The 26,861-nt window shown below is 32.9% G+C and overlaps 1 protein-coding gene across 5 annotated transcripts in view; it reads right to left on the bottom strand.

Moving 5' to 3' along the window:
- Positions 1-14,203: 14,203 nt before the first annotated feature.
- LOC124532647 (tyrosine kinase receptor Cad96Ca) overlaps positions 14,204-26,861 on the bottom strand; it is an 89,842-nt gene continuing 77,184 nt past the window's right edge. For 4 of the 5 annotated variants that reach the window (XM_047107672.1, XM_047107673.1, XM_047107671.1 and 1 more), the window contains exons 3-11: positions 26,531-26,760; positions 25,509-26,003; positions 25,211-25,321; positions 23,697-23,835; positions 20,334-20,485; positions 18,419-18,601; positions 17,189-17,328; positions 15,708-15,849; positions 14,204-14,558 (exon numbers count right to left, since the gene is read on the bottom strand). In XM_047107672.1, coding sequence (XP_046963628.1) covers positions 14,334-14,558; positions 15,708-15,849; positions 17,189-17,328; positions 18,419-18,601; positions 20,334-20,485; positions 23,697-23,835; positions 25,211-25,321; positions 25,509-26,003; positions 26,531-26,760 — 1,817 coding nt within the window. In that variant the 3' untranslated portion in view covers positions 14,204-14,333. The remainder of the gene's footprint in view (positions 14,559-15,707; positions 15,850-17,188; positions 17,329-18,418; positions 18,602-20,333; positions 20,486-23,696; positions 23,836-25,210; positions 25,322-25,508; positions 26,004-26,530; positions 26,761-26,861) is intronic. The other variant, XM_047107675.1, reaches the window with a different exon arrangement.

Raw genomic sequence — 26,861 nt, 5'->3', positions numbered from 1 at the left:
CAGCGACCGTCCAGGGTTGGCGGAGGTCGGGCGGATCAGGGCTCTAGCCCAGCAAGCCCTGAACGCCTAATGACAGGAGGGCTTGGGGTCACCCACGGCGGGCCTGGCGACAGTGGAGGCGATCCGTCCCCACTTAAGTCGTTGGGTCGCGAGGAAGAAGAGCACGCTCACCTTCAGGATGACGCGATGATGACTTCGGTACGTACCTGCACGGAATAGCGCGGCGGGAGGTGTAACCCTCCTGCCAGCGTGTGTGGTGCGCCAGTCGACACGGCGCACCACACCCTGAGTGAGTATGCCTCGTGGGGTCCCCAGAGGCCACCTTGGCGGCGTCTATGGGTGGAGACCTCGCGCTATCAAGAATCGTCAAAGAAATGCTTGGTTTTTAGTGGGTAAACCCGGTAGACCTGGGCGCACTCAGCTTCCAGGGAACCAGAGAGTCCCTAACACGCAGCACGTGGGGGAAGCGCGTGACGCGTTTTTCCAGAGCGAAAAAAAAAGATAGAATGCAATCGAATGAACATTAAAGGCGCTTCAAAGCTCCCATGACTCCTGAAGTCACAGCTGTTGTTGGTATAGAAATTACAAAACGAGAAATTTATATCATTAAACGAGACAAAATCATCCAAGGTTTGGCTAAAACATACCAATCGTATGATGAATTCTACGATTATTCAATTATGTTTCTGTGTGCAGAAGATGGATATAATCTTAGACTATATCAAACTAATATCATAACACGCTCTGTGACATCGAAGATAGTTAGTTGCATGGATTTTTGTGCGTATCGTATAATGATTAGAGACAATCAATCTAATCATATTCTGAAGTGTCGTCAATTTTTACAACAATTCATTATTGATGTGTACGCTAAGGTCGAGAACGAAGGATTAAACTACATTCGATACAGCAAATCAAAACATCAAACCGAATAGTACATTGATTTACGAGGTACAATATCGAATTATAAAGTAGCTGCTTATTTAGATAAAGAGTAATATTTCCATCTTCGGACACTGGAAGTCTAAGACATATTATGCACTTATATGGTTATGAATGTAACAACATGGATATTTGATAGAACCGGATAAAAGACGACGTATTAGTGTGATGGAAACTTTTACACACTATAGAAATTTAAATAATAAGGTACAATCAACTTTACACCAAGATTACATAAACGAATATCTGATTTCGGTTTCAATAAAAAGGAGACGTGATCTTGAAAGTTTATGGGTGTCATGAACAATATGCACCCTTTCAAAAAATCATTCAAGAAGATGAAATAGAAGACAAACATTTAATTAAACAATTTATAAGAATTTCGTTATAACGCATATGTTTCTTGATTTGTTACTTTATTATTTGTACATTGTTAATGATCAAAATTATTTAAAAAAAAAAATAAAAATATTTTGCTGCGACTTATGCCCAGCGAAGCGGGCGGGTAAAGCTAGTAATCTATATCACGCGATTAAAAACTGTCGAAAGAATGTGATCTTTAACATACATGCGCTACGGAAACTATTGATAGTAGAACGAAAATATTGTTATGATTTTTTTTAAATATGCTTATATAATTTGAATTGAAATAATAGTATTTAGTACGGCTTTAAGTTTTAAATACGTTTTTATTTAAAATAACATTTATTAGTATAATTATTGATTCGGTTATCGACACCGTATTGTGGGACTCCCGTCACTTCCTCTCGTGGCGTGGTGCGGCGAGCTGGTACTGCCTGGCACGAGAAAAACAAAAGGCGGTGGATTTTAAACGGGCAGGGTAGAAGAAAGCTAGATTCGTGGGCGGTCAAAGGATATAATTATATACCATAAGCGGATAAAAATTCTATGTATCGATTGGTAAATTTATATAGTGTCATAAATGAATGTTGTGTTAGTGGTTTTATTATAGTATGTTCTACATTAGTATAGAATATATCTACAATATCCAGGCTGCTATCGTTATGTCACACTTTGAATTGCTCAAATCGGCTAGATATGACAAATTTTTAACGTCATAGAAATCAAAATAAACTCTCTCTGCTCCAATACTAAATACGTTACAAGATTAAATAAAAAAAATCGTTAAATAAATTCAGATTGTAAGTATAAATGGATAATGTAATACTGTGTTTAAAAATATATATATATATATATATATATATATATATATATATATATATATATATATATATATATATATATATATATTTATATATATATATATATCCACCGGTGCAAAGCCAGGACGAGCCGCTAGTTTTCATTTCACTTCTGCCCTAACAGTATTTTTTTCCTTTTCATGCCATCTTAATCCATCCCTTTCCGCTTGTCACTACCCGCGGTTATTAGCCTTCATACTAATACAACTTGCTACATTCGAAATAATTTATTTATTATTTAATTCATTCGTTTCCCTTTTAACAATTTGAATAACTTTATGAGCGTTTCATTTCTGACATTTTCAGTAACTCTTATACTCAGTCTATTCAATTAAAATGATCAATTATTTCAAAAGTTTTCCTAAAGATGAATTTGAATACATATTTGAACTTGAATGGAATTTGTATTTTACATTTAATTTATTTATTTTTGTAGGGTTACTGTTTCATACTTTTAAGTAATCATTTTTATTGTATCAGGTGAGGATTAAACATTGAAATTCAGACTGATACTTGATTAATTAGTGACGATTTGTTTTTTGATCATAAATCAAGTTATGGTCATAAATGAACAATTACAACTACCTCACGATGTATCATCTAGAGTATAAATTAAATTAAAAATTAAAAAAAACTCCCGACCAAACACAACAAATTCAATGTGCCAAATTTCGATGGGTTTACTAAAAGGTAGGGTTACGTCTACAACCTTCAAGCCCTATCATCAGACCATTTTTTTGCCATTGCTTTTCATGCCGCCCGGTCGGGGGACCGGAACGGCTATGTGGGACTCAACCGGGGCCTCCGCCGCTGACCGCCAGTGTAAAACACCTGGGAGGCTCGAGTTGCGAGCCCTCCCACTCCCTCCTAGCCAGCGAGGCCACTCACACGGTCCGCCCTGACGCCAACCAGGAACGTACCAGGAGTAGACCCGTGGCATCCCTCCCGCCAGTCTTAGCCGTGGCCGACGAGCAACTTTAAGCCGGCACTTAAGGGTGCACCACGAGGAGGTGACTGACATGCACCCCCCTATCATCAGACCAGCTCAGAGGTTTCAGATTTTCAGCATCCGGTCCTCGTCAATTAGAAACATAAAGAGAATGAATTCGAATTCGAAGATGAACCAGTCGCATTATTCAGGCTATCTGTCTATTTAACTAAAAGGCAATGCTTCGTAATATACTTCATCATGACATCAATACTACATCACCCTTTACAGCAGAAAATCAGTTCCAATATAAATAAATTAATAGCGTACGCTATAACTAACTGGGAGCATCAAACGATTAAGTCTTCGACAGTCAATTGACGTAAGACTTGTTTATATCATCAAATTTTGTACTCATAATTTTATCTTCTGCGATTGATAATGCAGTTTTCCTCTATATCACTTTCGTCTATAATATGATGTGTATAAATTCAAAAATCAAAATCAAAATAAACTTTATTCAAATATGCTTTTACAAGCACCTTTCACTTTACGTCATTTTACAATTAAGTGAAGCTAGTACTGGTTCGAAAAGTAGATTCTACCGAGAAGAACCGGCAAGAAACTCAGTAGTTACTCTTTTTCAACATTTAAATAATACAAAGTCATGTTAGTAGATACAATTATTTAAATTAATATATCCTAATGTTGTCTTAAATTTTCGCGATTATTACACATTTAAATAAAACTAATTATAACGGATGAATCGCGTATATTAATTATTTTTAAACATCCCGACGTTTCGAGCACTTTGCAGTGTTCGTGGTCACGGGTAGACTAAGATGACATTTGTCTATTTGAAGAACAAAGGAAATATTATTAACAACTACCGCCAACGATTTCTCAATTGTTAAGAGGAAGCTACAGACACACAACATGCCTATTGAATATGCAGAGCTGTTACATCACTGCCTCACATCAGGTTATTTATTGTGGAATGATGAATTCTATGTACAAGTCGACGGGGTAGCCATGGGTTCTCCAGTATCCCCCGTGGTCGCCGATTTATTCATGGAAGACCTGGAGGAGAGGGCTCTTCGCTCCGGACCAATAACACCTAGGTTTTATAAACGGTACGTAGATGACACTTTCACAATATTACCTAGTGATCTGGCATCTGCATTTTTAGTACATCTTAATTCTATAAATAAGAACATTCAATTTACTATGGAATTAGAGGCAAATAATTCTTTAGCTTTCCTTGACATCCTTATTATCAAGAATCCTGATAATACATTAAGTCACACAGTTTATAGGAAACCCACATACACAAACAAATACCTCAATGGTGACTCGCACCACCACCCTAGTCAGTTAGCTACCGTTGGCAAATCTTTGTTTCAGAGAGCCCACCATCTCTGCGATGCTGAACACCTAGAGGACGAGCTACGTCAGGTCAAGCTTGCACTCCACCAGAACAAGCTGCCCGTGCCTCGCCAGCATCGCAGAAGCCGTATCAAGCCACCCACAGTTGAGCGACAACCTGCATTTCTACCATATGTGAAAGGAGTTACAGACAGGATTGGCAACATCTTGAAGCGAGCTTCGATTAAAACCGTTTACAAGCCTCATAAGAAAGTGAGCCAGTTCTTGAGACCTATCAAGAGTAATATCCCTTTACAAACTGCAGGAGTATATAAACTCGAATGTGAGTGTGGTTTATCTTACATAGGCCAAACAAAGAGAAGCATCGGTACCAGGGTCAAGGAACATATAGGAGATGTCAAAAATAGGCGTTCTTCTAAGTCTGCAGTCTGTGAACATGCTCTGGATAAACCTAACCATTTTATCCGATTTGATAAACCACAGATCCTCGCTAGAGAACACAGATTCATTCCTAGAATGATACGCGAGGCTATTGAAATTCAAAAACATCCGAACTTCAATAGAGAAGATGGTTGGAGACTTTCTAACACCTGGGATCCACTTATTAAAAATTTAAAATCCCAAATCCAACAGACTGCAAGACCTAAAGATACAGTTAGTGCCTTCTGCGTGCAACCGGAACGTTACTCAAGATATCAATTGAGAAATCGTTGGCGGTAGTTGTTAATAATATTTCCTTTGTTCTTCAAATAGACAAATGTCATCTTAGTCTACCCGTGACCACGAACACTGCAAAGTGCTCGAAACGTCGGGATGTTTAAAAATAATTAATATACGCGATTCATCCGTTATAATTAGTTTTATTTAATATATCCTGCTTGGAAGTCAACAGGTATTAACTCCACGCTTTTTATCATCTATAAAATCTTGTATCGAATGATATGCTTTTTTTCCAATGTATTTTTTTCAAACGATTTTAATTTACGAAACGGCAAAATTAAAAATATCTGCGGATGATTATCCGCTGATACTTTTAGCATTTTAAGCATGTATTATAGTTTTAAAGAAGACTAGCAATGCCCCATACTAATTACGAAATTGCGAATATTCCTATTTACTCCTCCTATTATGCTCATCACTTATTTTGTGTTAGGAGTGGGTAAGATAAAAAAGATGGGAAATTTTGTTGTTCTCTACAAAAAAGATTTCTTCAGTTTTTACTTAAAACTTACCGTTTCCGAGATATATGAAAAAAACCTTCTCCAAGATGGCGGCTAACGCTTGCAGTTTCGGCCGACAGAAACTCGGTTTTATACCCTCCGACATAATCCAATCGTAAAATCACGTAGAAGGATTTTATGTAGAGCGGACCGATTTTTGGTGCTAAAATTCCTGGACTAATACAATACGAAACACATCTGTGTACATGTATAGATAAATCTTCTGTAGCCGTAACACGTGTAGTGTTTATGTAAATGAACTCCTGCTAATTGGTTGAGTTAATTTCGATGAAGTTTAGCTGTGTGAATTTGAGTGGGTCACTGTATGGTTCAGATGTGACCATTAGGTGGCGTTGCGATCGCAAAATAAATAAACTATAAATATTTGAGTGCACTTAAGTGCTCTGAATCATGATTTGCACTACCCCTAGACCAACGAGCAGTCATTAATTAAGCCAAATGCATTACGTAATTAATAGTAAGGGTGCATTTAAGTTGGCAAACACATGAGGTACAAAGTTCATGTTTTGTTTTTATTTTGAATTGAAAAATTAGCTTCTGGTTTATCGTCTATTATTATTATAAAAATATAGAACTTTTTTGAGATACTGTGATTCAATTGTCCCCATACTCCATCGCATTCGTGGTGGTACGAAAATATTGTGAGGAAAACTGCACGACGTTTCAGATGAAAACTTATCTGCGTTGGAACATGGAATAAGTTTCAAAAAGTCGAGGAAACCTAAGTACAGAGGAATATTTATAAGCTGTTCTTTTTACGTTTGTAACCTTTTCATATAAAATCTGTAGACGAGCGGCAAATAGGTTACTTGATGGAGAATTTTTCCAGTACTACTAAACAAACATTGGTGCCAAAAGATTTTTAAGCTAAGAAGTTACAGTAGTTACACTGTCTCACTTAGTACTTACACTTCAAACCGGAACGTAGCAAACTTAGTACACCTACTTTTTGTTTTCGACACGTATTCTCTTATATAAATACGTTGGCAATAAAAAGACGTCAAAAAATAACTACGTGATACTTGAACGTTTCCTAAAATACATTAGGCGTTTCACTGTCGATGATTCAGAACTATTCTGTAAGAACTCACGTCACATCTCACTTGTAATAAAATATCGTAAGCTGACTGTCATTCACCATTGCTGATGTTCAAGTTCTTAGAAATTAAAGTTTATTTTAATTTACTTGAATGACAAACATGCAGAAACTCACATATCTAAACGTGAAGTCTGATAACAAGATCGATGCTTCGAGCATAATTGACACAGTTATTTTGTTCCATGGCTCTAGTTGGGAGAATGTTCATCAAATTGTGGAAAATGGTCTTTGTACCGTTATGGCCTGGCTCAAAGATAGCTTGCTGACCCTCAATATCAGTAAAACAAAGTATTTGTGCTTCAGCAAGACCAATGCTACATCACCAAAAGATCTTATAATACGTATGCATATATATCCTTGCAATCGTGGCCCGGGCACCAATAACACTGTTTATTGTGGTAATTGTCCAGCATTGGAAAGAGTAACTGACATAAAATATTTAGGTGTAATTATTGATGATAGGATCAATTGGAAAAAACATGTTGTAGCAGTTAGTAAAAGATTAAGAAAACTTATTTATATTTTTAGAGAACTAAGAATTATAGGTAATACTAAACTCCACATTCAAATTTATCAAGCATTAGCTGAATGTATTATTAATTATTGTATCTGTTCATGGGGATCCGTTGTTAAGACTCACTTCATTGAACTAGAGAGGGCGCATCGAGCTGTATTAAAGATTTTATTCAACTTACCGTTTAGATATCCATCACAATTACTTTACAAAAAAGCCGAAGTTTTATCTGTTCGCAAGCTATTTATATATCAATGTCTTCGTAGGTATCATAAGACCCACATACCACAAATAAAGCCAAATAACAAAAGAAGAGATATCTGTCCGGTTCCTAAAGTCAAAAGTAAATTTGCACAACGTTGTTATAGTTCACTAGCACCTAGGCTATATAACAAACTTAATACTGAATATAAAACAAAGAACTTGTCTAACTTTCAAATTAAAAAAGTAATTAAAGAATGGCTTACGAATTTTGATTTTAAGGAAACTGAGCAGTTGTTGACTTAAGACTATTGTTATTTCGAGAGCTGACATAAATCACAAATAATTGTTGCACATTATACACATATTACTAAATACACACTCATAGCACGCAACCTCATACATAAATTAACATATACAGACACACACTTACACACACACACGTGCCCACATAATATTAACCTTTATTATTTTAATTCACTACTTAGATTGGTAAATAATTTCTTTTGTGTTTTGATTGTTATTATTATTACTATTTTTTTTTATATTTTCCATTTACTTTTACTTTTATAATAAGAAACAATTTGTAACCTAAAATCTGGGAAGGAACTGACTTCCAAAACACAGCGAAAGCTAGTTTGGAATTCAGGGCTGGCATTTAATAATGTAAACAAAAACTTGTGTGTGAAATAAATAAATAAATAAATAAAATTCAGTTGCGCGGTCAGTTGGAGGGCAAAGCAATATTGGCATCAGAAAGCTTGGTGTGAGAACACAAGAGTATTAACAATTAAAACTATACAAGTTGCAATTTCAGCCTCACATGGAGTATAGCTCTGATGTCTGAGCGGTTCCCCGTGCGTCTCGAATTATCAACAATTAAGCCCTATCCGATCTATTTGACCTTGCTTGGTTGCGCAGAACATATTGAATGACTTTGCATCTATTTCCGCATTTTGCGCTGGAAATGTTTCATGGAATTGCTTCTCTCCCGGCTGCTGATTTTCGCATTCTGACACCGCGACAGAATTCTAAGTTTCATTTACACTATCTAAATACAGTGATATCTATCCGGACGTCCTTTCATGTCAGGACAAATTATCATAATTTGGAATGGATAAAAGACATACTAACTTAATTTCATCGCAAAAACTCTCATCACAGACTAAAGTTGTGTGATTAAAAATACAATAGCAAAGCTGCGACACAGTGCATGTACTGTACAATTATTGCATTTAATTCCAAAAACCAATCCTTTTAAATTTTAATTAATTACCTTGAACGTTATTTGTACAAATAAATTGTTTTCATGGGTAATTAGATTTCTACAGTTTTTTGATTCTCGGTAATTATCGGACATGGAATTACAATTACGAAAGCATATGGACATGTAATTAGGTTGCATGTTTTTCAAATAGTTTTCCCTTGAATATTTAGCTAGTCACGCTTCATCTTTGATCAATAGTACAATATTTCGTGTAGTTCGATTATAAACATTATAATGCTCCCATTTATAATTTTAGTCACTGTGTTCATTCAAAATGCTGTTCAAGGAACAAATCATGAACCGATTATTGTTAAAGACTTTGTGAACTGTGTAAACGATATCATGAAAAAGAGCTTTCTTAAATCTGGATATTTGATTTTCACTAACACAAATACCAATAATTCCATAGTTGAGAGAATTAGAAGAGACGTTTTAAAAACAATTCATGGAAGTAATAAATACATCGTTCAATTAGCTTATCCCGATAAATATCCAATATTTACTAAAGGACAAAACGTTAATTATAACTATGTTCGTAAGGATCCATACATCGGAATGCCAGTTGCTGATTATTTTGTAATTATCATAGAAAACTATAACGATTTCAGTTATATAGCAAGAAAATTAATTCGATCGCGTTTCTGGAATCCGTATGCCAAATTCGTAATTATGCTTATACGATTTACGAAGAACGATGTTGAGAATCACAAACAAATTGAAAATATGCTAAGCTGTCTATTTTACTACAACGCAATAAACGTAGTCGTTGGTGTTCCAAAAGCGTTAAATGTACGAAATGCAATCATTTATAGTTGGAAACCCTACGATCCACCAAAATTTTGTGGAAATTTGAATGACACCGCCGAGAACAGGCTTGTCGTCGAAAATTTATGTGAAAAAGGAACTGTGAAATATAACAAGAACCTCTTCGAAAATAAACTTCCTAATGACATGAAAGGCTGCGTTTTACAAATATTAGCTCTTGAAAGGCAACCATTTATCAGCATAGATGAGTCTGATGTTAATATAGAAAAAATACTCATTAATGCATTGTTTGCGAAATTTAACTTTTCTGTAAAATATAAAACTATTAATGGTTTTAGAGGAGAGAGAAATAAGCATGGTGTATGGAATGGAGCTCTTAAGGATTTGGTTTCGAGAAAAGGGCATATACTTCTGGGTGGTATATTTCCAGACTTTGATGTACAGGAAGATTTCGAATGCAGCTCTACGTATTTAGCAGACTCATATATTTGGGTTGTACCTCGAGCCTACCCTTCACCGCCTTGGGTATCACTTACGATAACATTTAAAAAATTTGTCTGGTATTCTGCGATTGGTGGATTTATTTTATGTGTTTTAGCTTGGAAATTATTGGGTCAACTCAGTGGAGACTCTTATTACAACAAAAGTTTTGGCCATTGCTTATTAAATACATGGATATGTTTGCTAGGCTTCTCCGCATATATTCGACCAAAAAAACAAAGTTTACGTTTATTTTTCGTATTTTTAAATCTATATGGTATCATATTTCTGACAGCCTATCAAACTAAGCTGATTGATGTTCTTCAAAATCCGACTTACGAAAATCAAATTGATAATGTTGAAGAGTTGGTGCAAAGCGAATTAAAATTCGGCGGTATTCAGGAATTACACGATTTATTCTTCAATTCTACTGACGCCTTCGATAATTTAGTTGGACAAAAATGGACTGATGTGTCAAATGTGTCCGAAGCTTTAAAAGATTTGATTTTGTATCGAAACTTTTCAGTGTTGTGTAGTCAATTTGAACTGTCATATCTATCAGCTGTTATACCTGATCTCAACGACGCAAATGGTGATGATAACTTTTATAGCTTTGACACGGCTACATTTTCAGTACCACTAGAAATGATCGCTTTAAGAGGATATCCTTTCATGAAAAAGATCTCACATTCTCTAAATTTATATAAACAATTAGGAATAAATACGAAAGTGAGGAGTTACTTCGCTGAGACGAGTAGGAGAAAACGAGTGAAGTTACTGCAATCGTTACAAAGTAAAAACGAACATTTTAATGCTCTTTCTTTCCAACATTTACAAGGAGGATTCTTCGCTTTAGCTGTAGGAGTTTCAGGTGGATTTTTTATTCTGTTGTTAGAACTAAGTTCGACTACTAAGTTCGTTAAACGCAACTTATTAAAATAGACAACTTACTCAATAATTTTGATCATAATTTGATCTTCTGAAAGGGAGAACTGAGTAATACTATTTGCATTTCGGTTTTATGGTTATGAAAAGGTTAAATAAATTCATATGAACTTTATTAGATGTACTTACGACCTTTTTAAAAGGCATCAGTGAATCTGTATTGTTTGTTTAAAGTATCACTTATTGTTAACAATACGCTAATCACAGTGTTATTTTTTAAGAAGACAGTTCTTGGTTTAACTGAGATCATTTAACTAATGTTGCTTATCACTTTATTAAATTTCACGATTGTTTTCTGTGGTATCCAGTTTGATCTTACTGAATATTCCTACTTGCTTTTTTTCTGTTCTATGTAATACATGATTTTCAAATTGTTTTTATTTTTAAAATGTTTTTTACGCAAGCATTAATTTATAAGTTAATGTTTATGAATCATAATTGCTTAAAAATTGTATAAGTGTAAAACAAATATGTTTAATATGATGTATGAATGCATATTTAAATTAAAAAAAAAAAAAAAAAAAATTACATAATAGCATTAAAGGTATTAGGCGTAACATGGTCTTATATAATTCCTATTAAGATTTCCTTCTATGGTAAACAAATAATTATGCCGTTTTGTATTGGTTCAATAGAACTATGAAATGTATTTTTTTTTGTTTAACTCTGAAACTTAGTTTAATTTTTTGTGGTTATATTAAAGTTTATACCATTAGTTTGAAATCTGTTGAAAGTCTAAAGTATAATATGTAGCAACAATGATAATTTTGTCGCTACTAGTGAGTTGGGATTGATTTGGTTTTCCTGTCAATGTAAAAACAAAAGAAAATCATTGATCGAAATTCACGCCAGCTCACAAGATTGGATCGAAGAAAAAGTAAAGATAGGCGTTAATTAATTTGTTACCTATGTGATTAATGCATTATTTCGGAAAAAACCTTTGATGGATTTCATTAGTGAATATTTATTTATTTATTTATTTATTTATTTATTTATTTAAAAGACACACCATCGGCATACACACAATAAAATAGTAGTTAAGAAAAGAACATCAGACTTATTCTGTATGGTACACCATTACAGGCGTGTACGACACTTGCTACAATAAGAATACAAAAATGAAAACAAACATAAATTAAACACAAATTTTAACGAAAATTACAGCTAACTAATCACACTAAAATAAACTTAAGAAAATATAAAAAAAAAACATACAATTGAATTAAAAAAACTAAATGAGATTAAATTTAAATTAGACTAAGACTAAATAACAGAAATAATTTTTTTTTTAAACTTACGTAATGTATCGTGGAAGATGTCAACATCATTTGTAGTACCAATTTCATTGTAGGTATTTACTATACGGTTTATAGGTGAACATTTGCCAACATTTGTTCTAACTCTTCTCATTGAAAATGGTTTGGAAATAGGGAAACGGGGGTTAGTACGCGGCACAGATAGGCAAACTTCTGACAATATATCCGGTGCATCTAAAGATCCATGTAAGAGTTTATAAAGTAGCAATAAATCTAAATAATGACGACGACTTTCCAGTGATTTTAATTTAAAGTGAGATAGGCATATTTCATAGCTAGCACGATATGGACATTCCCTATCTTTAAACGCTAGAAAACGACAAAATTTGCGCTGTATTTTTTCCAATCTATTGATGTTTACTTTGTAACTGGGATTCCAAGCTGGGGTAGAATATTCAAGGAAATATATAGATTACTAAAATTTAACAAAAAAAAACATTATTTTAGCCTAAGTTTACTCCTGTCTGTTCTGTCTGCCACTCAAATGCATATTGTTAGACGGCAGGGGTTTATATGAAACTTAATTTAATTAATTGATTAATTTTTAAAGTCGTGTAATAAAGAAAGACGTAAAATAATTTTAACAACATTTATTACAAAGAATACACCTTAATACAATTTATATATACAACCTTTTTATTATATCTTATGTATTTAATTCTACATTATAGAGGACTAGTAGCTACTTAAAATAATAATAATAAGAACGTTATATACTAGGTAATCTCAGATTTTATTTAAGTTAATTTATTTAACAATTTTTAATCATTAAACTTTTTTTATTTTTCTTTATTTGAAACAGTCTAAATAGAGCTAAGATTGTCTTATTCTTGAAGATATTTCTTCCAGCACACCCGTGAGATAAACATGAAATAAGAGGTAGGCACATATAGTACGACACAACTTAGATGTAGCATCGGCAAAAATCGTAAAACCGATCACATCCGTATTAAGTACGCTATCCCAAATTATCAATATTTATATTAGTATTGAATATGATCTTTACACAAACGTAGTAATCTGTTATATCATATGACCTAATATATTCGTCGATTTACATGCTTTTGGGTTGAACTGACGCGAGAATCTATAGCGATGAATAGCGTCGAATGGCGCGGTAGGGAGCTATTTCCATTAGTTTTATTTTGGCAGTAATCGGTTTTATTGAATTTGCCGATGCTACATCAAAATTGTGTCGTACTATACAATTATTATACATAAAAAATAATGGTTTATACATATCTGAGACTAATAATTAAAAAGTAAATAACATTAAATGTCATGTAAATACAAAATGAAAGATCTAAATAACGTATATTTAATATTATGACTCGCTTTTGTATGCTGGAAACTGTTTCTTTGATTGCTTAGTAATATAAAAAAACGTAAATCGAAGTATTTAATGTAAATTATGCGAGCTTTAATTTGTGATATTTATTTATACTTAGCTTGTGTTAAGCTTCACTTGGTATTCAGCTTTTTATATACAGATTAATAATATATAAACAACGATTATCATACGAATTGCAATAAATGCATCTCAAAGTTTATTTGATACTGGCTTATCGAGATTGACTTTTTAATTTAGCTCAATAGGCTATTTGACTGGTTTTTAAAAACCATTTTATATTATTAAGGAGAAGTTACGGAACCCAGTAAAAGTTGATTTTATTTCTCGTACTTATTTTATAAAAATATCATATTTAAAATTTCATATTTAAATAGCGCGAAAACGCTTCTTGAACAATATGGGGTCGGTGACGTCACTATATTTTAATCTGTGGTACATATAGTAGGCAAACGAGGTAAACAAGCAAGTGACTTCATCATTAGCCCGGCCAATCAAGAGCTTTTTGGGTCACGTGACAAACGTTTAAAAAAATGCATTTTTAACTATGGATTTCGTTAGTAAATAACCATTTTTGAACTCATAATATATACTGATTACAGTTATTGAAACTTTATTTTTCGCATTGTCAAATAGCCTATTCGGAGATGACGTGTTAAATGAGTATCTCATATGATTTTATAGTTTCTCTCCGTCCAGATGCTGTACGTTGTAATACGAGTGATCGGGGAAGCGTTCCAGTTCGATATAGTCCATTTCTGTGCAGAGCAGCCGTTCCAACATGCCCACTACTTCCTTGAAGTCCGGACGTGATGTTGGTTCCGCCTCCCAGCAGTAGTACATAATATTGTAGAGTTCCCGACGACAGTGTTCCGGCTTTTCTAAGCGATGGCCTTCTCTTACCTGATAAGATAGAAAGTATATTTAAAAACTTAAAAAAAAGGGTTGTGTAAATTGACGCAAATGTTGGAAATAAAAAGTAACCTATTTGTTATATATTGAACCAAGATGACCCAGTGGTAAGAACGTGCATCTTATCCGATGATCGCGGGTTTAAACCCAAGTGCTCAATTGTTTATAATTAATCTCGTGCTCGGCGGTCAAGTCTGCATGTGTCTAATTTCATAGAAATTTTGCCACATTTGTATTCCACCAACCCGCATTAGAGGGAGGTTGGATATGTTCCAAACCTTTTTCCCGAAATGGGAGAAGAGGCCTTAGCCCAGCAGTGGGAAATTTACAGGCTGTTGTTGTTTGTTGTAAATGCCAAACACCTCCGTACAATATTCAAGTAGTTTAGAGTTTCACAATAAAGCTTATCTAGTTTAATATTTGTGACAGAACTAAATATTCAAATATTCATTGTTCTATTTCAAAGAGCCTTTGATAACATTAAGACGAATTACGTCAAACAAAGATATTATAAATGTCACAAGAATTACTAAACGATAATGTTTCCGAAATTAATTTGATGACGTCATGGCTAAATATAGGGCAGGAAATTGATAAAAATATTTCTATTTGTAAATGTCTTCAGGAAGCTAGTGGGTTTTGTGATGATGAATACATATTAAGAGTATAATCCACCAGCTCATTCGTCATTTCCCTATTTAACAAGTATTGTGTTATTGTATTTAGACGTGTAGACAAAAATAAATTTACAGGCTCACGAGATGTAATGTCTCCTCCCATAAGCCTTTTATATCTACAAAAAATAATATCTTTAACATAAGCATACTGTTACAGCCCGTCAAAGGTGCATTAAGTTCCATTGAAAATCAGCGTTGAGAAAAACCGACCTTGAAACTGACCGGTACACCTACTAAGGAAAAGATTGTCATTGCTCGTAAAATCTCCTTTTAGCCTTTTCTTTATTGTTTTTTTTTTTTTTTTAATTAAATATTGTATATTTTGTTTATTTTTTGTCAGGTTTCTTGTTTTTGTCTTTTATTGTTGGCAACATGATGAGGAAGAATGTATGATCATCTAATAAGAAGTTGAACTATTTACAATATTTCTTCATCTAAAATTAGTAGGATATATTTTATTCACCTTTCTCATGACATCTCCTGCTGATAATCCCGGGTAAGGTGTCGACCCAAGCGTAACGATTTCCCAGAGTAGTACACCGAAACTCCAAATGTCAGACTTTACACTGAAGATATCATCGTATAAAGATTCTGGTGCCATCCATCTGAAAAAAAAAAACAAAATAAACTTATGGTTCCAAGTCGTGTGACAAGATTAAATTGAATGTAATTACAAATATAAAATACACTCACACACACACAGTTTATTAAATTCGTAGTTATAATAAGTCTTTAGTTAAGGAAATTTTTAAGAGGATTTTGTGTTTTTAGTTCTTCTTTACTAGCTTTTATTTACTTTGCAATATTTGTTTCAATCTTGCAAGCTGTTCTTGCTCTCAAATCCTATAGTTATATATTTTTATATCCTAATTCTATGCCCACTCTTGACTGCAGAAGAAGGAACTCCTCAATGACCAAAACAGTCAACATGTAATTTGTATACTGACATCTGAATATAGGTCATATTTAAAATAAACATTTTAATGTATTTTTATTCTCTCAATATAATTTGAATATCTCTCAATAAATTTTGAATGTTTATATTTATAATTATTTGGAAATTCAATTGTGTACAACAGTGTATTAATTTATGCCCAATTATTGCAAATTTTTAGTGACAGATTTTTATTGATAAATGTTTTTATTCGCTTATTTATATTGACTGTATTGCATATGTTTTTATGTCAAATGTAAAGAAAAATATGAGCACTTTTTTTGAAGTACATATTAACTACGTCAGTGCCCCTAGGCAATGTTCCACCTCAGACCAGTTATGACTTTCATAAATTTATATTTCCTATCACAACAAAATTATGTTCATAATAAACATATTTTTATACTATATATCGAAGATATACCGTTTAAATAGAAGAAATTGTTGTCTTTTAACTAACAAATGTTTCATAGCTCTATTTCCCGATTTACACTATTTTATTACACTTATCATGCGTTACCGTTATTAAATACTAATAACAAAGTTAGTCTGATTTATAGGTCAGTTTCTATCGACGATATTTCTCAGGTATTTTTATTTTCTGAATCATTGGTAGTTTTCAACTTCATGCTTAGATGGCTCAGTGGTTAGAACGCTTGCATTTTAACCGATGATTTCAGGTTCAAACCCAGGCAAGCATCACTATATATATGTGCCTAATTTGTGTTTATAATTCATCTCGTGCTCAACGGTGAAGTAAAACATCGTGAGGAAATCTACATGTGTATAATTTCATCGAAATTCTGCCACATGTGCATTCCACCAACCCGCATTGGAACAGCGTGGTGGAATATGTTCCAAACTGTCTCTTAATGGCATAGGAGACCTAAGACCAGTAGTGGGAAATATACGGGCTGTTACTTCTTTTCAACTTGAAAATCGATAACTAAATGTAAACTGTTATAGAATATAATGAGTAAAGACTAGATTTTGGAAAAAAAAGGAATTACCTGATTGGTAGGCGTCCATCGCTCTTACGTTCATAAACATGAGTACCGGCCACGTCCCTCGCGAAGCCGAAATCCGCCACTTTACACGTTCTCTCTTCCGTGATGAGAACGTTTCGAGCCGCTAGATCTCTGTGTATTATCTGTGAAATGATAAAACGACATTTATTTCAAAAAGAAGAAATATAAACTTGTTTTAACTCGATTTTTATCTCATTCCGATTCTTTATCTTTTGACAGATCTGTAAGATTCCATTCTAAATAAAATGTACGTTATATAATCTTATAAAATAACATTTTACTTTGTAGTAAGCCATGTTTGGGTAAATGAATTAGCATAATTAGAAACATAAGAACCTATCATTGTAGATCCCAAGGTTTCGTTTGGTAATTTATTAATTAAAAGACTCAAAATTACCTATGTATACTAGAGTCTCAAAGAAAGTTCGTGTAAAGATTATTTTAATGCCTTTATAGTTGAAACTTCAAAAATGTTTCCAACAATTTATTGAGCATTTAGGCCGCTAAAATGTCTAAGAAGGAACAATACAAGGCGACCGGATATACATTTAAACGACCTTGTCGTTAATGCTATCGAATATATTCATCCAATTATTTTAATAATTTGACGGTTTGTTATGAATTAATGCAACATTCTTCCGATTATTAACATATTGAGCGATTTTGTTTATGTAAATAAATAAAATCTTACGGTCTCAAACATTATTTAGCATTTAGTTGAACATTGATCCCTTTCTGATTTATTTGATTTGACATACGACGGAAGGAGATAGACAGATGTTGAATGTTCGTTGACGTTTGTGTTTAGTCAATTTTGTTCTTTTCTATATGTTATTTTCTAATAGTTCAATTGAGTTTTATATTATAGTATGCATAGTTTAAAGTAATAACTAATAATTTATATATAAATATATAAATTATTTTTATTATACCTTATTATTTGCCCTTAATGTTTGTGTTGTTCTAGGTTAAGGAATAACAAGGAAATTACTACTACTATGCTAGTCTTCAAAATTGATTGAAATTGTTTTCTCAACTGTATCAATCAATTTCTTTCGGGTCTTCTCCATTCTACGTGACATTGGCGGAATAATCAGTGCCCTGTCGGCACAACTAAAAGCCATTAAACAAAGAATTGAATTGGCAGATGTTTTACTTTTTCTTTTATTAACAAATCATGAAATCATTGCTATGCAACGTAAGTAATCTCACCCCTTTCGAGCTCAAGAAGTCCATTCCTCTAGCAACTTGAAAAGCAAAGTGGGTCAGGTCCCGTGATGTGAGGAACTGGCTGCCTCCGTGCGTGTTTCCATAGTGGCGCTCAGCCCTGGAGTCACGGAGGAACTGCTGCAGCTTACCCAGGCTGACGAACTCCATTATCACGAACGTCGGTTCCTGTGTGTAATTAATAATGACTGTTAGTTGAATTTGCTAGATTTTGTATTTTGTATGTATTTGCATATTTCTAATACAGTATGTATAATAGTATAAATGCGAAAGTAACTCGGTCTGACTCTCTCTTGGTAAACAAGTACCAAGTTTCGTGGCGAATTGGCAATGTACAGAACGTAATGTTGTCTTAATTTTTCGCGATTATTACACATTTAAATAAAACTAGTTATAACGGATTTGAATCGCGTATATTAATTTTTTTTGACATCCCGACGTTTCGAGCACTTTACAGCGTTCGTGGTCACAGGTAGACTACCCGTGTACGCGATTCAAATCCGTTATAACTAGTTTTATTTAAAAAATGTACAGAACGGCACATATTTATTACAGTAGCAACATCTATGGGCAGTTGTGACTATTTATGATAAGGTTGCCTAGTTGCTTAGCAAAATTAAACATTAAAGAAATAAACAATTCAAGTAGACAAATAAGAGACTACAAATTGAGGGCATTTCGTTGCGTGATTTTCATGTTCATTACATTAATCTCTTTCTTTCTCTCTCTCTCAATATATATATATATATATATATATCTCTAGCTGTAGCAAATTAATCAACCAAAGCAATACACTTCATATTGATGCGTTCTAATTTGAATGTTGAGTGAGCCAGTATAATTACTAGGCATAACGTCACACGAGTTAACAGTTAGTTATTAGCAATTAATAGGAGTTGCGTCTGCTATGATCTGCTATGATAGCATTTGAAATTACTACTGATCAATCCTTATTCATCACTTATCATAATTATCATTACATAGTATAAAACAAAGACGCTTACCGATGTCTGTATCTATGTATGCATGGATCTTCAAAATTACGCAACTGATTTTTATGTGATTTTTTTTAATAGATGGAGTGATTCGAGAGGAAAGATTTTGTATGTAATTCATATGCGATTTAGTAAAGAAACACTGATAATTTAAGACGTTTCTAATGTAATGTAAATAAACTAATTCTGTAGTCTATCTAGTATCACCATTGCACTTATGCGAAGTCGGGATATTTAACATTAGCTACCCATTCATTGATAAGCTCCAAATCTACCCCGCATTGATGGGATGAGGCCTGAGCCTCAATTTTTTTTTCTAAAACTTTCGTAATGTTCATTAAGCCCTTTCGTGATTAGCAAGTTTCGACTCTCAAATTGAACTTTTGATCATTGCCTTAGTAATTACTAGCGACCCGCCCCGTCTTCACACGGGTGCAATACTGATACTAAATGTACTACAGAATTTGTTTATTTAAAACATCATATTACAAACTTCTAAAATTATCAGTGTTTCTTTGCTATATTTTCCATGTATTAGAAAAACCTTCCTTTCGAATCACTCTATCTATTTAAAAAAAAGGGATCAAAATCCGTTGCGTAATTTTAAAAATTTAAGAATATATAGAGATATAGGGACATAGAAAGCGACTTTGTTTTATACTATGTAGTGAGTGATTTAATATATTTAACTAAACTGTGTATTTTCTTAATCAATGTTAGCGGTTTAAAATTCGAACTGTTTACTTGGAAATGGTACCATTTAGTTTGTTTTCCTGTTAATGAAGGGAGACCTTGTGACGATTCCTTGCACGTGTCGGACGAAATTCTAACACGTGTGTACTAAACATCCCGAATTTGACAGCGTGATGGAATAATCAAACAATTTAAGTGGGAAGTATTTCTACCTTTTCCGTACAGCATCCTATAAGTCTGACGACATTGGGATGCGTTCCTAAATTCTTCATGACAGTTAATTCTTGTATTAAATCAGTTTTTTCTTTTTCCGATGCGTTTTCTTTGAGCGTTTTCACGGCAACTGTCTGCTCGCCTTTCTTGCCTGAAAAATAGAAATATTAATATCACTTGTCAAAATATATATTAGTATTTTAAATATGGAACTAACTGTCTGTTGGTTTCTATCGATATTCACGGGAACATTACTGAAGCGAATTTGATGAAATTTGATGAAATTTGATATGAAACAAACTTGAATCTTGAGGCTTTTTTTACATTAAAAACCTGAAGAACAATATGCGAACATATTCGCAGGCGTTAACTAATATTTTTTAAACTTATAACATTTATGAAAGTCAGTAAATAGTTACGTTTCATAATTCTGAGTAAATCTGCATTTCAAACGTAGAATACTATGTAGTGTATCCTGTAAACTGCTTATTTAAATTTAGAAGAACCTCTTTTAATAATATATAACTAATTCTTAGAATTAGTTATATATTATTAAAAGAGGTCGCAAGACCAAGTTCCTATGTATGTCGTAGTAAGTTCATTAATTTTTTTATTTACTTTAATTATTTAGAATTCATTTAATTGTCAAATTTTATAACGACCTTTAATTCTTTTTTTTTGTGTTGTTATTATTTTTGCATGTTTTGTGTTGTTTTGTTAATTCCTCTTTCCTCTTTTTTTGCTTACGTAGTAAGCTTCTATTTTAAGTTTTATAACAAAGAATCTACTTTTTTTTATTCCTACGCATGTTAAGTTAGCCTATAAGTGAGGTATACAATTTTTATATTTAAGTTATTTAATAATTGTACTCTAGAATAAGAAAAAAAAACTGTATACAGCGTTGGCTTCCTATTTAATAAAATAAAAAAAAAAAAAAAAAAATAATAAAATAATATATGTCTTGTAAATTATTTAGCACATAAAATAATTCAGTATTGAGTCTTTAAATTATATATAAAAAATAAAGACGAAACCAATTACATTTTATGTATTAATTAACAGACGTGATGAAATAAATTAGCAACTCCTCAGAATAACTAAACAACAATGAAAAATGACTACTAAAAAATCGAAGTAATTTAAAAAAAATACTGTTTTTTATACAAAGCCCTTTATGAGTTATACGTTAAACTTTTCTCATAAATCGTTCCACGTTTGATAGCTTCTTAGAATATCGCGTTCTAACAGACATACATACAGCCCTTGTTTTATCACTATTTCTGGAACTATAGCTAAGTTTTATAAATTTTATTTCATTTTATTGTTTTAAAATTGAAGCTATTTTGTTGTTTAATTTTTAAGTTCATAATAACAGAGCTAACAACGGTTGTGAACATCATCTTCGTCAAAGTAAATATTTTCAGCAAAGTCAACATTAAACAGAAGGGCACGTATACATCTGACACATATTTCTATTTGCTGAGAGATCGCGTTTGTTTCCTATCTTCCTTATATATGTACTAATTGTTGCCCGCAGCTTTGCTCTCATTTTAGGGTTTGTGAAGTGTTAGGCAAAAAGTAGCCAAGTCCTTCCTTGGAGTTCAAGTTTGCTTCATAATAAATTTCATCAAATTCGATTCATTGGTTGGCCGTGAAAGACAGATAGACAAACAGATAGAGTTACTTTCATATGTATAAAAAAATATATACTAAACTATATATGTATATATTTTAATATCTACTATTTTTGTATAGGTTGGCGAACGAACATATGGGCAACCTGATGGTAAGTGGTCACCATCACCCATGGACAATGACGTTAACCAACCTTGGGAACTAAGATGTTACGTCCCCTGTGCCTAAAGTTACACTGGCTCAATCAACTCAACAATACTGTTATTTGGCGGTAGAATAGCTGATGAGTGGGTGGTACCTACCCAGACGGGCTTGCACAAAGCCCTACCACCAAGGATTAATAATATATGAAGATATTACTAAACAAATTCAGTAAAATGACGTTTCAAAATTTTTAGCTGCGTAAAGTGTATCTTAATTTCGTTATGATCAATCGACGAAATCGTACCGTGATGGTAATTTATTGGCAAAAAACTAACTATTTTATTACACGTATTTTAATTATTTAATGCACAGCTGACTTAGCTATATAAGTAGTAAACGATTGTCATCTAATAGTTATAATATGTTTGATCCAGATGACTCTCATTTTGAGTTGTAATATGTATTGTTTTATATTAGGAGAAGCTCGATAGCAGTCGCGGAAACAAAGCCTTATTAAGGTTATGAGACTGAAAATAAACCTATACTTGCACACATATATACACATTTGTAATAACTATAATAATATATATAAGAACTATAATAAACGCTGTTAAATAGTCTTTTATAGCGACACATTTGATCACGATTTACGATACACGTTACTTCGAATATTTCGTATAAATACGTCTAAAACGAACCCACACATTCTAATTTTAAATTATATTTAAATATTCATTCACAGAAACCATTTTTAAATATTTAATTATATTATTATGAAGTGTTTCTTTAAATAGCTTTTATATTTAACTTTGCCTAACGTGCTTCCATTCTCAAAATACTTGTTGACTGAAGTCACGTAACTGATAAATTTCTTTGAATGTTACGTTTAGAAGTTATATTTGATATTATAGTATATTTAATCGCCTTTGAACATGTAATTTGTTACATTATATAATACGTTACTTATAAAATAACTTTATTTAAAACAGAATATATATATCTTCCTAGAACAATAGAGTAATTTGTATGGTATATTGGTATAGTAATAAGCGCAAAAGGTTATATGGCTAGTATTAATTTTGAATGAGGCCCTATTTGGTAGAATAACCTCTCTTTGAATTTACTAATCTTTTATAATAACGCTATGGGATCTGTAGGTTCCTTTTCAATGATTATCTTGAGTTTAGAAACATATGACGGAAGGCTCGTAATTTACGTGTAAACTATACATATAATAAAGTTTGAGTGTCTTTTTGTAATATTAAAAAACCGCTTTATATCAAATCAACTTTTATCCAATGTTATTATGTGTAACTGTTTATTCCGGATGATCTCTGGAACGGCTAGACCGATTTTGACTGGACTGTCACTGGCCGTAAGTTAGGCTACAACAATCACTTTTTTGTTAAGTAATAAATATGAACGCCACGCCTGATATTATCGATTTATCTTTTATCGTATCTCAATTATTACATTTAAATTTATAAATAGGAAAATTTAAACCGATGCATATTTACAAATGATGTTAAATATAGGTGAAAATTCCGTGATAAATTAGTCATATTGAAGATATCACAACATACCATCAATATCAATAGCCTGAGCGCGCCAGACTTGGCCGAAGGCGCCTTCGCCGACAATATTGAATATCCTTATTCGATGCCTTGGGAACTCCCATTCATCGCGAGGCTCTTCTTTACTTATTGTAGTTTCTTCGGAGAGCTGAAAATATTAAAATGTAAGTATACAAATATATTAATAAAATATCAGTTAAATAAATTAATAATTATATTCTAAAAACAGTTCAAGTTTCTTTGGAGTTGGAAAATTGGAGTGTCTGTTTGTAATATTAAAATAGTCCTAGTGTATGTATACACGGTACATATACCGAAATAACATTTTTTACAATTTTTGTCGGTCGGTCTGTCTGTTTGTTCCGGCTAATCTCTGGAACGGTTGGACCGATTTTGACGGGACTTTCACTAGCAGATAACTGATATAATAGGGAGTAACTTAGGCTACAATAATGTTCTTTTTTGGTTACATTCAAAGGCGTATAAGGTCGCGGGAATAGTAGTAAGAAATAAATTTGTACTTCACATATTTAAATATGCTGAAACGTTTTATGCTGTCTTATTTTTATCAGCCAATCAAAAATCAATAGTAATGATATGCTTAATTAAGAGAGTATTTCCTGCATTGATCTATCAGAACGACCTAAAGACAGAGGTTAGTGATAAGCCGTTGTTATTGCTTAGTTCAAAGTTCAGTGAACTTTAATTTTAACGTAGCATGAATTACCAATGCTGTTTATAAGCAGAGTATCGTTCTGACTGAATTAAATGATCTCATTCATGTCGTCTAAGTTCAAATCTTATAATTCAATATATTATAATGTTAATTATTTAAACTAGAATATATTTGCTTCAATAAATTTATCAAATTATTAATTTCTTAGTAAACTCACTGATGCGAAATCGTCAGTTTGGAATGTTATAAAATAATGCTAAGTCACGATTTATGGACACCCAATTAATAAACTTCGAAAATTTCGTTTTTGTATTTCTTTTTTTTTTCAAGTTATTTTAAGACGTCGTTTTGATTTAAAATATTCAACCTTGTCTTTGCACGTTTAAGCATTTTTTTTTATAACTGTTATTGCAAAAAAGTATATTAATTCCTGTTTATGCTAATCAAATTAAAACCTCAATATTATCTTTGATACGAATATTACTCCTGTTCGTTCAAAATTAAATATAAGAAGGAAAAATTGTAGGTAAAAAACTCATACTTATAAATTATGAAATTTAATTACCATAATTTTTGTTTTACGCGCCAGAAATTAGAAAAATTACAAAAGAAAAATAGCTATGAAAGCTCTGCGTCTACATTGTTTTCTAGCGGATCCCAGGAGGTAAACGTAAAAAGGAAATCAGAGAAAGATACGTTCAATCATATAAAATCGAAATAACAAGAAATAATTTAAAAATCAGATACATTGTTATATAGCTACTTCTTTTTTTAGTAATAATATTATGCAATACTGGCTTTTCCAAATATTTATAGTTAGTAAGACAACGAAAAGGTCAAGACTGACCTGTAAATGGTTATTGTCCCATGATTCATAACGATTTGAATATGCACGAGGACGATCCCACATGTTGAGGGCATGTGAATCTTGGAGCACGATGCCACTTGAGTCTTTGCTCTGTGGACAACCGGAATGAAGACATGATATCGACAAGCAATTACGTCACCGAAGTGATAAATTGGACAGGCATAATAATAGTTTTAGTATTCTGAGGCGCATGTATTATTCTTATTTTAGTTTTAGTACTTAGAGGCATTATCAATGAAGTTTTGTCTATAATAGTATTGTTTTCAGTGGAACTCACCATATCATCTTTTTCGGTTTTTGTCTTCTTTCCGCCGTTCTTTTTCCAAACAAATATTATAACTCCAGCTACAATTGCCACCAGTCCACCGATTGCCACAAGAGGTATGACTGTTAATGGAACGTCATTCCTGATGGGAGTTTCTACAACTGGTATTTTTGAACTGTTACGTTTCGTCTCATCAGATTCGACCATTTTATCTTCATGCGGATCATTTTCAACTTTTTCAGTTGGTTTCAAAGTAGTAGTCGTTGTTATATCAGGTACTGTTACTTCTTCAATAAATGGTTCTGCGGCTTTGGTTGTGCTGTGCGTAGTTCTAGTAAACTTTGGTGGTAGTGGTACGGTTGGGTAGCTAGGTAGAGCGAATGGCGGTGGACGAGGTACGTTTGGCCTTGAGCCAGTATTATCTGTTATTGTAGCTAAGACCTCTGTTCTCTGTGGGATTGAAGAACCATCGAAAGCAGTCACCCACAGCGAGTAAGACCGATTTTCCTGAAAATAAAAACTTTAATGTGTACAATGATATTTAAAAAAAAGATTATTCATTCTCGATATATCTACAGAATAGTTTTAGTAAGCTTATCTGGATAGCTACCAACCATTTCTAGATAAAGATATATTGTACTGCCAAATTAGGATAATTGGTGCTGTTGTATTCCGATTAATAGGACATAATATCTTAGGCTGGTGGCATTTTTGCGATATAAGGAATGGTTTATATTTCTTACAGAGCCAATCTCTATGGGCAGTTATCATAAGGTTTTCTATTTGCACGTCCGCCTATATATATACATAAAAAATGTATCTGCAATGCTATTCTGTAGGAACTCACTTTGAACCTCACTCGAAAATCGGTGTTGATATTTTGAAGTATGAATAATTAAAATATTATTATTATTATAACAGTCCATGTCACATAAGACTTTCTCACATTTCTAGATCATGTACTGTAAGGTAAGCTTGTTCCTTCCTAATTTTTTTTGTTCCTCAATAACTTTTAATAATATCATTGTCCTCACCTTATCCTTTAAAGTATCATTGACGGTGACGACTCCAGTGTTCGGATCAATTTTGAAAGGGGTGGGTGGTCCACTTGTTTCCAGCCCATATGTCACGGCCCGCGAACCAGTTCGTTCTCTATGAACCTTTGTGACTACAGAGCCGATGGGATCTGTGGACATCGCGAACCAGTTGCGATCCACGTGTGTTATCGCAGGCAAGCTGAAGCCTGGTGGCATTTGTGACGTCACTGTAAACAAAAATTAATCATAAATAAATGATTATTAGCATAATTTTATAAATTCTATACTAGATAAGGTATTCTATTGTTTATATCGTCTTGATCGATTT

Source organism: Vanessa cardui, chromosome 9 (assembly GCF_905220365.1).
Source record: "Vanessa cardui chromosome 9, ilVanCard2.1, whole genome shotgun sequence".
Classification (NCBI taxonomy): Eukaryota; Metazoa; Arthropoda; class Insecta; order Lepidoptera; family Nymphalidae; genus Vanessa; species Vanessa cardui.
This window is presented reverse-complemented; position numbering and strand designations above follow the sequence as displayed.